The sequence below is a fragment of the Trichosurus vulpecula genome, chromosome 8 (genome assembly GCF_011100635.1).
Source record: "Trichosurus vulpecula isolate mTriVul1 chromosome 8, mTriVul1.pri, whole genome shotgun sequence".
Lineage (NCBI taxonomy): Eukaryota > Metazoa > Chordata > Mammalia > Diprotodontia > Phalangeridae > Trichosurus > Trichosurus vulpecula.
Window position 1 is genome coordinate 79,139,187 of NC_050580.1, and position 12,463 is coordinate 79,151,649.

Below are 12,463 nucleotides of genomic sequence, written 5' to 3' on the forward strand. Positions count from 1 at the left end.
TAACATTTTTCTGTTTCTGTTTTTTCATTGAAAGAGCATCTTGACAAATTTCAAACACAGTTTAGAACTTCGTATTCCCTCAAAACCGCGTGAAAGAAATCTTTTTTTTTTTAATTGGAGGAGAATGGAACAGGAGGCAAGATTCTGTTCAGAGACAGTTAGCTTAGCAACTTTGAGTTGTCAATCCTCTCTATTGCTGGTAAGCTAGGTAGGAAACAGGGGATCCACCCCTCAGAAACGCCACTGTGCTCCTGAACTTCTGGTTCAACAAGAAATGAGGCAGAGTTTGGATGTGACTAAGCGAGGCTGCCCAGGCTTCCAAGTTTCCTTGAAGAGAATTAGAAACTCTCTAAGAGAGAGAAGCTTTCCATTCTCTCTCCTCTCTGTAATTCAATTTAATACAATTTCTTCCCTACCCACCCTTTAATTCCAGAAACAGGTCCTGAGGGAAGAAAATGAATGTTAAAACAACACCTTCATCACTAGAAGAGGAGAGCCCTCTCTCTTAATAGGAAGTGTAAGATGTTCTTAGCCGAATGCATGCAAAGCAGATGTAGAGAAAAAAAATTAATAAGAGATTTCCTCATCTGTAAAATGAGGGGGCTGGACCTGAGGGCCTCTAAAGTTTCATCCAGCTTTTAATCTATGATTCTTTATCCGAAGGTGAAATGCCCCCAAATGGAAAGGAGATGGTTGTTCCCCTTTCCTTCTCCCCATGATTTTTTGAAGCCAAATCATCCTCCCACCCCTGAAAAAAAGTTGGGGGTAGGGCTCCGAAAGACTTTTTCACTCCAGAAAGAGTAAGATGAAGTAGAATTCTCGATCCCTCAGCCCTAGACACCATCCCCTTCCACCTCCAGCCCTGGTTCAGAGCCAGGGGCCCTGGCTCAATTCTACTGAGATCCTGCTATATGAGGTTCCCCATTTCTGTTTCTAGGGAAGAAAGTTAGCATCACCCCAATCCCTTCTTCTCTCTTTTCAGCCCAGCCCTGAGTGGGGCAGTTGGCACAGGTGGTAGAAACTAAAATCAAATGTAGGCAGAAGTGGGCCCTGACTATGCCTAGATGCTTAGGGGTCAGGTAGATTGGAAAAGTGCCATCCATTCAATTCTGGTAAACAGGTGCCCACCCTTGCACAGAGACATAAAAATATACTCAGATAAAAAATGTCTTTGCTTGGGGGTGCTCAATGTTTTCTTCGGGGTCATATAGTGGAATTTTATCTTTGAAACATACAACTAGCAGTTGGTAGTTCGACCTACTTCAATCCTGATCTAAGAGGGAAAACACAATCATATCAGGGCAGTCATCTCATGGCCTGCAGGCCAGGAGGAAAACCCCTAAATTATCTTGAACACGGGGAGGGCAATTCAATTAAAAACTTCTCTGTGGCATTCGCTCAATAAGCCAATTATATTAACAATTCCTATCACCGCTATCTCTTTTTGTATTGTTTTTAGAAAGTTTTATCTGGCGACGGGGAAAACGAGGATAGTGTAAACAGACCATCTCCATATAAAGCGGGTATTGGTTTTTAAAGATGTACTTTAAAAAAAATCTAGCATAATTCCAGCATCAGGGTCCTCACTGTTAAATGAGGGAGTTGGACCAGAGGTCCCCTCCTGCTCAAGACCTTTCTGTCGTTCCCCTAGAAGAGCCCCTCCCGCTTTCTCCTCCAAAATTTCCCGCAGCAGAGCCCGGAAGTGATAGCCAATGGAGAGACAGATCGCGGCTCTGGTTACAAATCTCTGTGGATGAGAAAGAAAAGGAGGGAGGGAGGGAGGGAGGGTAGCTGGAGGAAAATGTGCGTGCCCAATCAGTTTCAGAATTAAAGTTTACACAATGCCAAGTGAGTGGGCAAGGCTAATGAGATCACATGACTGTGTAGAAACATGAAACTTGCCTGTGTGCTCCTGCGAGTTTTACTTCTCCCAGAGTAGGAGCGGAGCGCTCCCGGCGGGACTGGGCATTCACTCTCCCGGGATAGACTCTCCCGGGCTCGACTCCCCGGGCTCATCCTCTGCTCTTAACCAGAGGCTCTCCGTACCACTGTCCATTAGTGTCGAGACTGACTAATGTTGCCCCAGGAGGGTTTTTGGTCTACCTGGTGATTGGGAAAAGAAAAAGAAAAATGGAGAGGTTTAATAGGATAGCAGTGCCAGCTGGGCAGAAGTTGAGGTAAGTTTTCGCTAGTCCAGTCCTTCATTTTTGATACTAAAATCCTGTCACCTAAAGACAGTGACAAATTCCACAGGGAAAAAAGTTTTCTATCTGTCTGGTTTTTTTTTCTTTTTTACTTCTTTTTTCTTTGCTATTTTGTGTCTTTTTCTCTATCTTTTCTTTCTCCCTTTTTTCTTTTATCTTACCAGTTTTGTCTTCCTTACCTATTTTTTCTGTTATTTTCTCCTACCCATCTTTTTTTATTGTATCTGTGTTGTTTTCTTCCTATCTTTTTTTATCCTACGTATCTGTTATTTTCTTCCTATCTTTTAAAAAAGTTTATCTTTGCTGTTTTCTTCCTACCTACCTTTTAAAAAAGTTTATCTACATTATTTTCTTCCTATTTTTTAAATATTCTACCTACCATATTGCTTTCTTCCTACCTATCTTCTCTATTGATTGATATTGGTTTCTTTTCATCTTTGTCCAAGTGGATCTGCTAAGTGGTCTTCAGTCTGTGGCCACTTTAAGAGCAAAAGTAGATGCCACAAAATGAAAGCTAAAGAGACTTAGGTGCTTCTTAGGAGCTGGTTTTCACACTCGCTGATCCCAAGAAATTCTCCAAGAGGCTTGCTCATGGATTCTGTTATTTTTATAATGATGATTCTAATTTTGTGGATACATTTGACACATGTTAGGGTGACAGGGGCCGTGTGGCCAAACGGGCCTGGCATCATGAAAATCTGGAATCAAATTCTAATTATCACACCAACCTCGTGACCCTGTGCAAGTCACTTATCCTCCATGTGTTTCATGCAACTCCCTAGTACTAAATCATAGATGGGTTGCCATCTTTTAATTACAGACTCTTTATATGTTCATATCCCCACATCACACCAGTCTAAGTAAAATCAGGTAGGCAAAATCCTCTTGTAGTGTTTGATTTTTTTTTAGAAGTCATCAATTTGCTGTGGTTAAAATGGGTCTCTTAAAAGACAGAACATTTTTCTGCACTGTAGGAAAGGCAATTCCAAGCTTTGGTTTTAAAAAACGTTTATATAAGGATATTCTAACATCAATGCAACTCACTAATTACTGCTTACAGTTTGGCTGTAGAGAGAGGCATTTTAAAGAGGGGTGTGTTCTATCAAATTTCACATGGGATTTTATGATGAAATTACATATTAGAAATCATCCTCCTCCCATCTTAGGGATGCTCTGATGTACACAACAGAAATAGTCATTACTACTGATGATGGCAATTCAGTAAAACTAGCAGCAGTCTGAAGTTCTCAGGACTATGGAGGGCCTTTGTGTCTCTTAAATACTGATTCAGTAATGCCAGTGATCCAGTTCAATAGGAATTACGGAAAACCTACTTACTATAGGCTAACAGAATGCTAGAATGAGGGAGGGAGAAGGGAAGAGAAGGGGGTGTAAGAGTAGGGCTCTATAGTCCCTGTTCTCTCAAGGAATTTAACATCTCACTGAAGGGACAAGCCATACATGAATTGATTAATTCATACAGGCGAGGATTAGATGCAAATGCGAGTGTTACAGATGGTGAATCTTGTCGGCCTCTAGAGAAAATAGACATCAACGTGAAATGGGCTGAGAAAGTTTAAGAAGACTTCCGGAAGGTGGCACTTGAGCTGAACATTAAGGGACAAGTAGGATTTAGATGGAAAAGAGGAAGGAGAGAGAATGCTGGGAAGCTGAAACAAAATGGTCAGAGACAGGGACATGAAATGTTTGCTGGACAATAAGACCTTGTGACCTTTTCAGAGGGTTCAAGTTGGGGAATAGTAGGTTGACTCGGTAGGTAAGGATAAATTACAGAGTCTTGAAAGACAGTGGAGAACTTGGACTTTACCCTTCAGGCCAGTGATTCCTAGGCTGTATGGGCTACAGAACATTGGGAACCTATTATCAGACCCCCATCTGTGTGCGCTAAACACTAATGTTACATCATTGTGTATATTCTTAATCAGTGGGTGCTAACAGTAATATTATGTGGATCCATGGAAATGTTTTGATATTAAAAAAGGGTTCTCTTTCTCTAATGTTGGGCCACAATTGCTGTATACAATAGCGAGTCCTGGAAGGTTGTTGAATAGTGGAGAGAAGATTAATCTGGCAGTGTGTGGGCTATGTAGCCTTGGAGATAGATTGCTGGGAGGAAAACTTCTGAGAACCTAGTTGGGTGGCCAATCATGGTCATCCAGCCACAAGGTTTTGATGTCCTGGACTGAAGTAATAGGAGAGAGAATAAAAAGAAAAGCGTCGATATGAGGGATATTTCATAGTGAGATTAGATAAGACTTGATGAATATAACGGAACCATCTTTAATGACTCCTCTGAAATGAATGAGGGTTTTTGCCTTGCAGCTTCATAGATAGGAATCCATGTCCTAGAACTACCACTACCTTAAGCAATCATTAGTGTTTTTTCAGTGAATTCAGATAAGAGACTAAGTAAAAGGCTTAAATCTCCACCATTTTGTGCCCAGCCCTCCCTTCAAGTATAAGGTCCAGCCTAATTACAGAGTGGAAAAGGAAAGATATGTTATTGTAGATTACAGGGTAGTAAATGGTAGTTCTATTGTGAATAATACATAAGTTGGATTTGGCCTGAATTTTTCACTTAGAAGACCACCGTAGACATTGTGGGCCTTCATAGTTAGGCTATAAATGGCACTTACCAAAGAAACAAAACAGGCAAGTGGGGGGAGAACTGATATAATAATATGCCTTCCATTAAACAGATACATATTTTATATGATGGAAATATGGCCACCAGTGATTGAATAAACATACTATTTAATGTGCTTTACATGTTCTCACACCATTTGCAACTGATTTTTAAAATTTGCTTAATTAAGAACCCTGTGAGAGTTGGATGTTCAATTGAAGTGAAGGCTTGGGACATGTCTACCTAAGTATTTCCATCCATTTTATATTTCATTATGTTTATTATATCCATTCCTTTCCACATGGAAATGGTGCAGATAAAATGTTGAGCCCATTAAATGATATTCTCACTTTTTGGAGGCCTCTGGGAGCAGCTTTGAAGAGTTAGTTCTCAGTATCATTGTGAATTAGGGAAAACTGGTGGCCTTTTCATTTTATGAATAAGAAAATTAAAGCATGGTGACAGTAAGAGGCTTGCTCAATCTACATAGGATCTGGGACATCAGTAATTCTGGGTAAATAATGCAAGAATTTTGGGGTAGAGGGCCTAGTGTCTAATTTTATTGTTAGACCAAATTCAAAAGATAGGAGTCATCTCCATTATAACTTAGTAGATCTGGCCACATAATGAAATCATCTCTGTTGGAAACTGGAGGGGCCTCTCCCCAACAGGGAGACGGCATTCATGACAATTCTAAGATCAGACAGAGTTAAAAACCAACCTAGATAAAAATTAAGTTTGTTTTTCTCCTCTCTGCATCCATCATGATTTTCTTGGCACCATTAAGGAAGTAGAGTGGGAGAATGCCAATAGTAATAGCAGGCATTTAGATGGTGTTTTGAGGTTTCTAGAGTGTTTTTTATATATGATCTCACTTCATTCTCACATCTGCCCTTTTAGGTAAGTGGTCTAAGTGCCCCTAATTTGAGAAAACTGAGGGGAAGAAAAGTTGAGAGAATTGTCCAGAGTCATAGAGAAGAAATGGCAGTGAAGGAGTATCTCTCTTCTCCCCCACTATGCTGAAGACAATCACAATTCTCTGCTCTCCTGCCACAGTTAGTCTACGTTTATTAAGTGCCTAAGGTCTGGGAATACACAAAAAGGCAGAAGGCTGTCTTTCCTCTCAAGCAGACCACAGTCTAATGGAGGAGACAACTCACAAAGAGCCAAGAACAAATAAGCTATATCTAGGATAAATTGGAAATGATCAGTAGAGGGAAAGATGCTAGAATTAAGGGGGATCAAGAAAGCCTTCCTATAGAAGGTGGAATTTTGGCTGGGACTTGAAGAAAGCCGGGGAGTGGAAATGAAGAGGGAGAGTTCTCTAGGCATAGAGAACAGTGAGTGGAAATGCCCAGAACTGGGAGGTAGAAGTATATGCAGCATCAAATCCCCATTGGGCCCTTCAATTTTTCCCAGGCTCCTAGGGTAGAAGAAGTTAGATGAATTAAGGAAAGTATAGCTGAGATTTCTTTCTGAGGTTGGCCCAGAGATATGAGAGGAGGGAGGGGAAAAGTTTGGTGATATAAGTCACTGCCATGGAGCAAACCCAGAAAAAAACCAAAAACAGACAAAACAAAAAACTTAGCTAAGCACTTAAACAAGATGAGACAATTGAAGAAACTTAATATTGTAGACATTTTATTATATATGCTTAGATGAATGAGTCCATTATATATTAGATAACGCCCGTTATTAAATGTGTGAAAAGAGGTTAGGTCTGACCCTTCAAGGAATGTGTCCATTTAGAATGTAGCTAGAGACAGGAATTTAGCCTGTGAAAAGAGAAAGGAAAATTCTACAGCTGACCAAAGAGAAATATGGTGAGTCCCTAGATCTGGAACCAGAAAGAACTTTGGAGATTATTAGCCTAAATCCTTCATTTCATAGATGAGGAGACAAAGGCCCAGGTAGCCCGTAGCAGGGGTACATTTAAAACTAGGTCTTCTGAGTCCATTCCCAGTGTTCTTGCCACACACCATATTGCCCTGGGAGAGAGAACTACGTCAGTGCAAACAGAGGGTGTGAATATCCCTGAAGTGAGCATGCTAACTTTTAACTTAGCAGTGAGTATATCTCTAAAGTAATTCAGTCAAAGGGGGATTTGTTGAGGAAATCATTTCTGAATCTTTCTGAAAGACAGTGCTGAGAGGGAACAGTTAGAAAGCATTGTTTCATTCCCAGACCCCTTTCAGACAATGAAAAGGGTCTTTTGGGCAGAGGGATGATTCTAATCTCTCTGAACCTCATTTTCCCTATTGAAATGACAAAAAATAGTTTCTGAAGTACCTAGCATAATCCACAGGGTTGCTGTGAGGTTCAAGGGAGGTTAAGTTTGGGAGTGGGGGTGGGGATTCCAACTTTAAAAGTACGTTATTAATTTCAGTTATAATAAAATGACTACAGTAAATGAAAATGAAGTCAGTAGCTTGAAGTATCATGTTGCATAGAATCTCTACAAGGGATTCGTTTCACTTTTAAAATGTGTTATTGGTTAATAAATAACTTAATTTTTTGCTTAGAAATGTGAACTAGTGAGCAACTGGCATGTTTTCTCTCTGTTTATACAAGTCTCAAGTGTACCAGTCTGTTTTGTAAAAAAATCCCCTGCTCGCACATGGTGGCAATTAGCAAAGTGCTTTGCTAGCTTTTTAGAAGCCTAGGTAAGATCCTCTTCTAGACCTTAACAATAGCGAGTAGTGGTGAATGCCACTTGTGGTGGGTACAATCCCATGGGTATATTTAGCAGAGCTGAAAAGATGGGGAGGACATGGGGAAAAGGCACAGAATGGGAGAGAAATTGGGATTCCCAGAAGGCTCCAGTGTGGATGAGAGAACTTTGAGGTAAAGCCAGCTTTGGAGCTTTCCTGGGCAGGTTTTTGTAAAATGAGGGAAACTTCCTCATGGAAAAAATCTGGGGCCATGCAATCACCTCCAAGGACACATGGTGACAGGTGCATGGACAGATCCACACTGACTGTTTTACCCCTCAAGGACATATTTATCCATGGATACAAAACAAAGGTATTTATATATACTACAAAAGCCAATACACAAGCACAGAGAAGGCATGGTTGGTGAGCAAATAGACAGGTATTTCCCTTCCACATTAATTCAGTATATTAAAAAAACGTAAAACGAATTTTCAGTGTGATGTATAATTAATAAATTTGGAGACTTTTGCATGGAATGATGAAATATGCATTATCATAGATATGTTTAGTTAAAAACTCAAGTGGGCTGGACATTCAAGGCTCAACTGGATTTTTCTTCATCTTATTACCTCATAAAAAGAAAAGGAAATCTAATATAATTATTGAGAGTTACTTGAAGGAAAAATACATAGAAAAAGAAAAATCCATGGAAAAGAATGTTTACATTTTCAAAAAAAACTTTTGACAAGGTTCTACACCAAATTCTGGCTTAAAAAGAAAACTGAAGTATTATGTAGGATGGGGAAAATAATTTGTCCTGGTTAGGAACTAGTGTAGACCAGGAACAGGAAAGGATCAATAGGCACTGAAGAAATATAACTCGTATAATTGTCCCAGAGTCCACAGTGTGGTCCAACTTCTTTCCCTTTGGCAAAAGTGACCCGGAAGAGAGTTTAATGGCTTCTAATTCTGCAGATAAGCAGATTGTGCCAACAAAGGACAACCTTCAGGAAGCTCCTACCAGCCTGGGCCTGGAGGAGAAAATGTCAGAGGATCATCCTCTTGGGCAAATATAAGGTCACGAGTTTAGAGAGAAAGTGTTAAAGGCAGGAGTCACTATAGATTGCTGCCTAAAGTGAAGTAATCAGTCCAAGACTCCTTAAAGGGGTAGGAATCTTCTTGTAAAATAATTTTTATTTTTAAACCTTTTGTTTAAAAACCTGAACATTGAGCATCAATACAGCCCATTAAGCATCCTTGCTAAAAAAAATAAAATGAAAAAACTTGCTTGTTAACTATTGACATTTAAGCTAATTTCAACTTAAAGTTTGACTTTTCACTCACTTCCTCAGAATATTCCCATCAGAATTCGTTGTTTATTCTCATTCCCTTTTCCTCTTCCATGGACAATAAACATTTTTTTTTTAGTATTTACTATGTGCCAGGCACTGTGCTAAGCACTGGAAATACAAATACAAGCAGAAAGAAAGCTCTAGAAGCTTGTAATCTATTACAAAGAAACTTTAACAGTGAGGGGTGGGCTGGAGGTGGGAATCTCCCCAGGCAGCAGAGAAGAGAAGGTGAGGCACAGTCTGGAGAGGAATGACAAAATGGATGACCTGGACACTCTCCTTAAAAGGAGGTTCTATGAGGAGGTATCCAATCAGAGGGAGAGGCCATAAGGACTGGTGGGTACTGCCAATGGGTGAATTCCAGGTTTGGAGTTAGTTTCCAGGTTGAAGAGGTTTCAGGGACATGGCAGAGAAAATCCAGAATGCAGTCTACAGAGGCATGAATTATACTGTTAGTTATACTTTTTTGTCTTTGCCTTCTTTCATAAAAATCTTTTCCAGATTCCTCATACTCATCAGTCTTAATGGTATGGTGATAGCTCATTGAATTAACATTAACTTCTTTTTTAAACCAGCTCCAAGATTACACTGGTATAGTGGGCTCCCAGTATTCTGCCAATGTCTACTGGATCCTTCTCTGCAGTTTATAGTCTTTAGAGAATTATCTGAGGCTTGGAAAAATTAAGTGACTTGCCCAGGGTCACATAGCTAATATGTAAGAGAGACAGGACTGTAATCTAATCTTCCTGGCTCTGAAGCTTTCTTCAATTCAGCATGCATGTGCTTCTCAAGATTAACAAACCATAATTTATTTAATCATTCAAGAGTTGTGATATTTTTGGGTAAATCCAACACATGTTTACAAAGCTATTAATGATTTCCCCTGTACCATCTCTCTTGGCACTAACAAATTCCATAAATGTCCTTTGTAACAGTACTGTCCTCTTTTGCCTTCAGGTTGGCACTTTCAAACTCTTTACGGGTTCCCTTCATTCTATAATCTATTATTGAGGGAACAAATCTAAATTTACTTTCTTGGTGCCTCTCATGCCATATCTACCACTACACTCATCTATGCCTCGAGGCTGCAGCTTTCCATACTCTTCAACCTGAAACTCTGATTGTCTTTGGTCTGTTCACATACAAAAATCCCTGGATTACCTTGTTTATTTGAGCTGTTTTTCTCCTGGAGGCCAGAGCAGTATGCAGTGTTCTGAATACATCTATGGCTTTATGCTTTACAAGGCTTTCTATTTTATTTCTGATATTAAGGGAAGGGAAGGATATTTGTAGAGAAATAGAACAAAGAACAAACTTTTCAATATTTCCCTTGATACTACTGTCTGAGTGGCTGTTGTGGACCATTGGTCTAAACAATTATGGCTTTTCTTAAGTTTTTATTGTCCATTCACATCATAATTTTTTTTTTAGAAAGTGTCATGTCAAGATCATTAGAAGTAGAGGGCAATTGCTCACTTCCCTAAGTGTGGATTCCTCCCAGTGGTAGTAGAGGGAAGACTCCCATGTCATCAGATGTATGCCCTATTTATGGAGTCTCCTGCAGGCCTTGATCATAACCTTATGACCACTGGAATCTTAATAGCTCCAGCCAGTGCCTTGGTTCACCCATCTTCTTCTCCACTAGCACAGACTGAGAAGGCCTCCCCTGAATGAATCCATCCTGTACAAGATTCTGCCATGGGACCAGTGTATTTGGTCCAGGAACCCAAGGAGACACAGATGAGGAACCCCCAAACTGTTAAATAGGAGAAGTCCCTCAGTTGCTGAGCTCAGAACAAAAGTCAAAATGGCCAAATGTAGTTGATTCACATGAAAACTCTTGTTAATATGGAAGATCTAGGGGGCCTTGATTATTGGGTCACCAGGGGAGAATTTGCTTCTTCTAATGACTTCTGTAAGCATATTGGTAATTGGTCCTATGGGAGAGAATCTGGGAGGGAAAGAGATGTCCAGTGTTATGCAGAGGGAGTCCCTGGGCCTATTTATGCAGTAGGATCCTTCTTCTCTCTGACCTAGGCTCGCTCTCTCCCTGCCCCAGTCTTCTTCTTTCTAAATATTAGCACTTTGACAAACAAAACAATAAATAAATAAATAAATAAATAAATGTTAACGCTTTGGCGGCTTCACCGTATAGTAGCTTCACCAATACTTTGCTTGCCTTCTGCCCATCTGTTCTCCAGAAGTTCTATTGCCATTTTGATTTAAGAGGGTCTTTACCCTTTACAAGCAGTAGTCATCCATCCCTAGAGGAATTCAGGGAGCAGGACAAATTGTATTGCTTGTGCCCTTACCACAAAAGTTTTGTTTTGTTTTTGGTTTCTGAGCCTGTATCACATGTAGCCTCAAAGGAGAAAAGTCAAGTTATGGAGATGGCCATTATGTAACTTGAAGGGTATGTAGAAACGGGGAGAGTAGAGTACTGTTTCCAGGGAACAAGCTCATGTGTGTGTGTGTGTGTGTGTGTGTGTGTGTGTATACTTCTTTCAGCAACAGCAGACAGGTCCCTATGCAGCTTCTACCACTAGTCCTGACAACAGCACAGGAACTACTCCCAATCATTAGACCTGAGGAGAATGACTTGATTTATTATGCCCAAGACTGCTCTGGTGGTAGCAGAGAATAGCATGAAGGCAGGGTACAGAGACTAGAAAAACCAAAGTTGGGGGCCTCTGAGGTGGTCTGGGGGCTCCTGGCTGCTAGAATCAAGGCAAGCAGGAGGCCACTAAGGTTGTGGCCAAGCATGACTCTAGAAGACTGGATCCCAGAGGCAGAGCAAGAGGACAGTCCACAAACTGAAAGCATTACCAGAGACCGGGGAGGGGTAAGAAGTGCACTATTACTAGAGGTCAAAGTAGAATGAGTCAGAAATCTAGAGAGACAGCAATGAAATAGTATAAGGCATGGTTCTATCACAGCCACGAGTCTCTTACGTTATTTTATTTTGGAGCTTATCCCTTGAGATGGGTTTCTGCTCTTAAATGAAATAAATAAGAAACTCATGGCTGGGCTAGAATCATGCCTCAGAATCAAGGTCACTTTGTCTCCTGGTTGTTGGTTACTTATATTGATTTTCTTTTCTTTTTTAAAATGAGTTTTTATTGATATTTCTTGTATTTATATTTTTATCTTTTTAAAAATTATTTTATTTTGAATTCACAGAACAAAACAAATATTTCCATAACACAGCACAATAAAAAAGACAATTCCACACAAAAGTGCAAATCCACAATGTACAACTTGCTATTCCCTCCAATTTATTGATTTATATTGATTTTCTTTCATTTTTTAAAATAAGTTTTTATTGATATTTCTTGTATTTATATTTCTTTTTCTCTTTTTAAAATTTTATTTTGAATTCACAGAACAAAACAAATATTTGCATAACATAGTACAATAAAAAGATGATTCCACACGAAACTGCAAACCTACAATGTACAACTTACTATTTCCCCCAATTTATTGATTTATATTGATTTTTTTTGCTATTTCCCTAGATTATTCCATCTTGAATATTAAATTCCCTGTTAGCCATCTTTGCTCTAACATTTCTATAATAAGGATTCTTTTTGGCAAAGAAAATAGAGA

General features: G+C 39.7%; 1 protein-coding gene across 2 annotated transcripts in view; it reads left to right on the plus strand.

Moving 5' to 3' along the window:
• Positions 1 to 1,867: 1,867 nt before the first annotated feature.
• Positions 1,868 to 12,463, plus strand: part of BLNK (B cell linker) — a 103,046-nt gene continuing 92,450 nt past the window's right edge. For both annotated transcript variants that reach the window (XM_036736363.1, XM_036736365.1), the window contains exon 1: positions 1,868 to 2,177. In XM_036736363.1, coding sequence (XP_036592258.1) covers positions 2,131 to 2,177 — 47 coding nt within the window. In that variant the 5' untranslated portion in view covers positions 1,868 to 2,130. The remainder of the gene's footprint in view (positions 2,178 to 12,463) is intronic.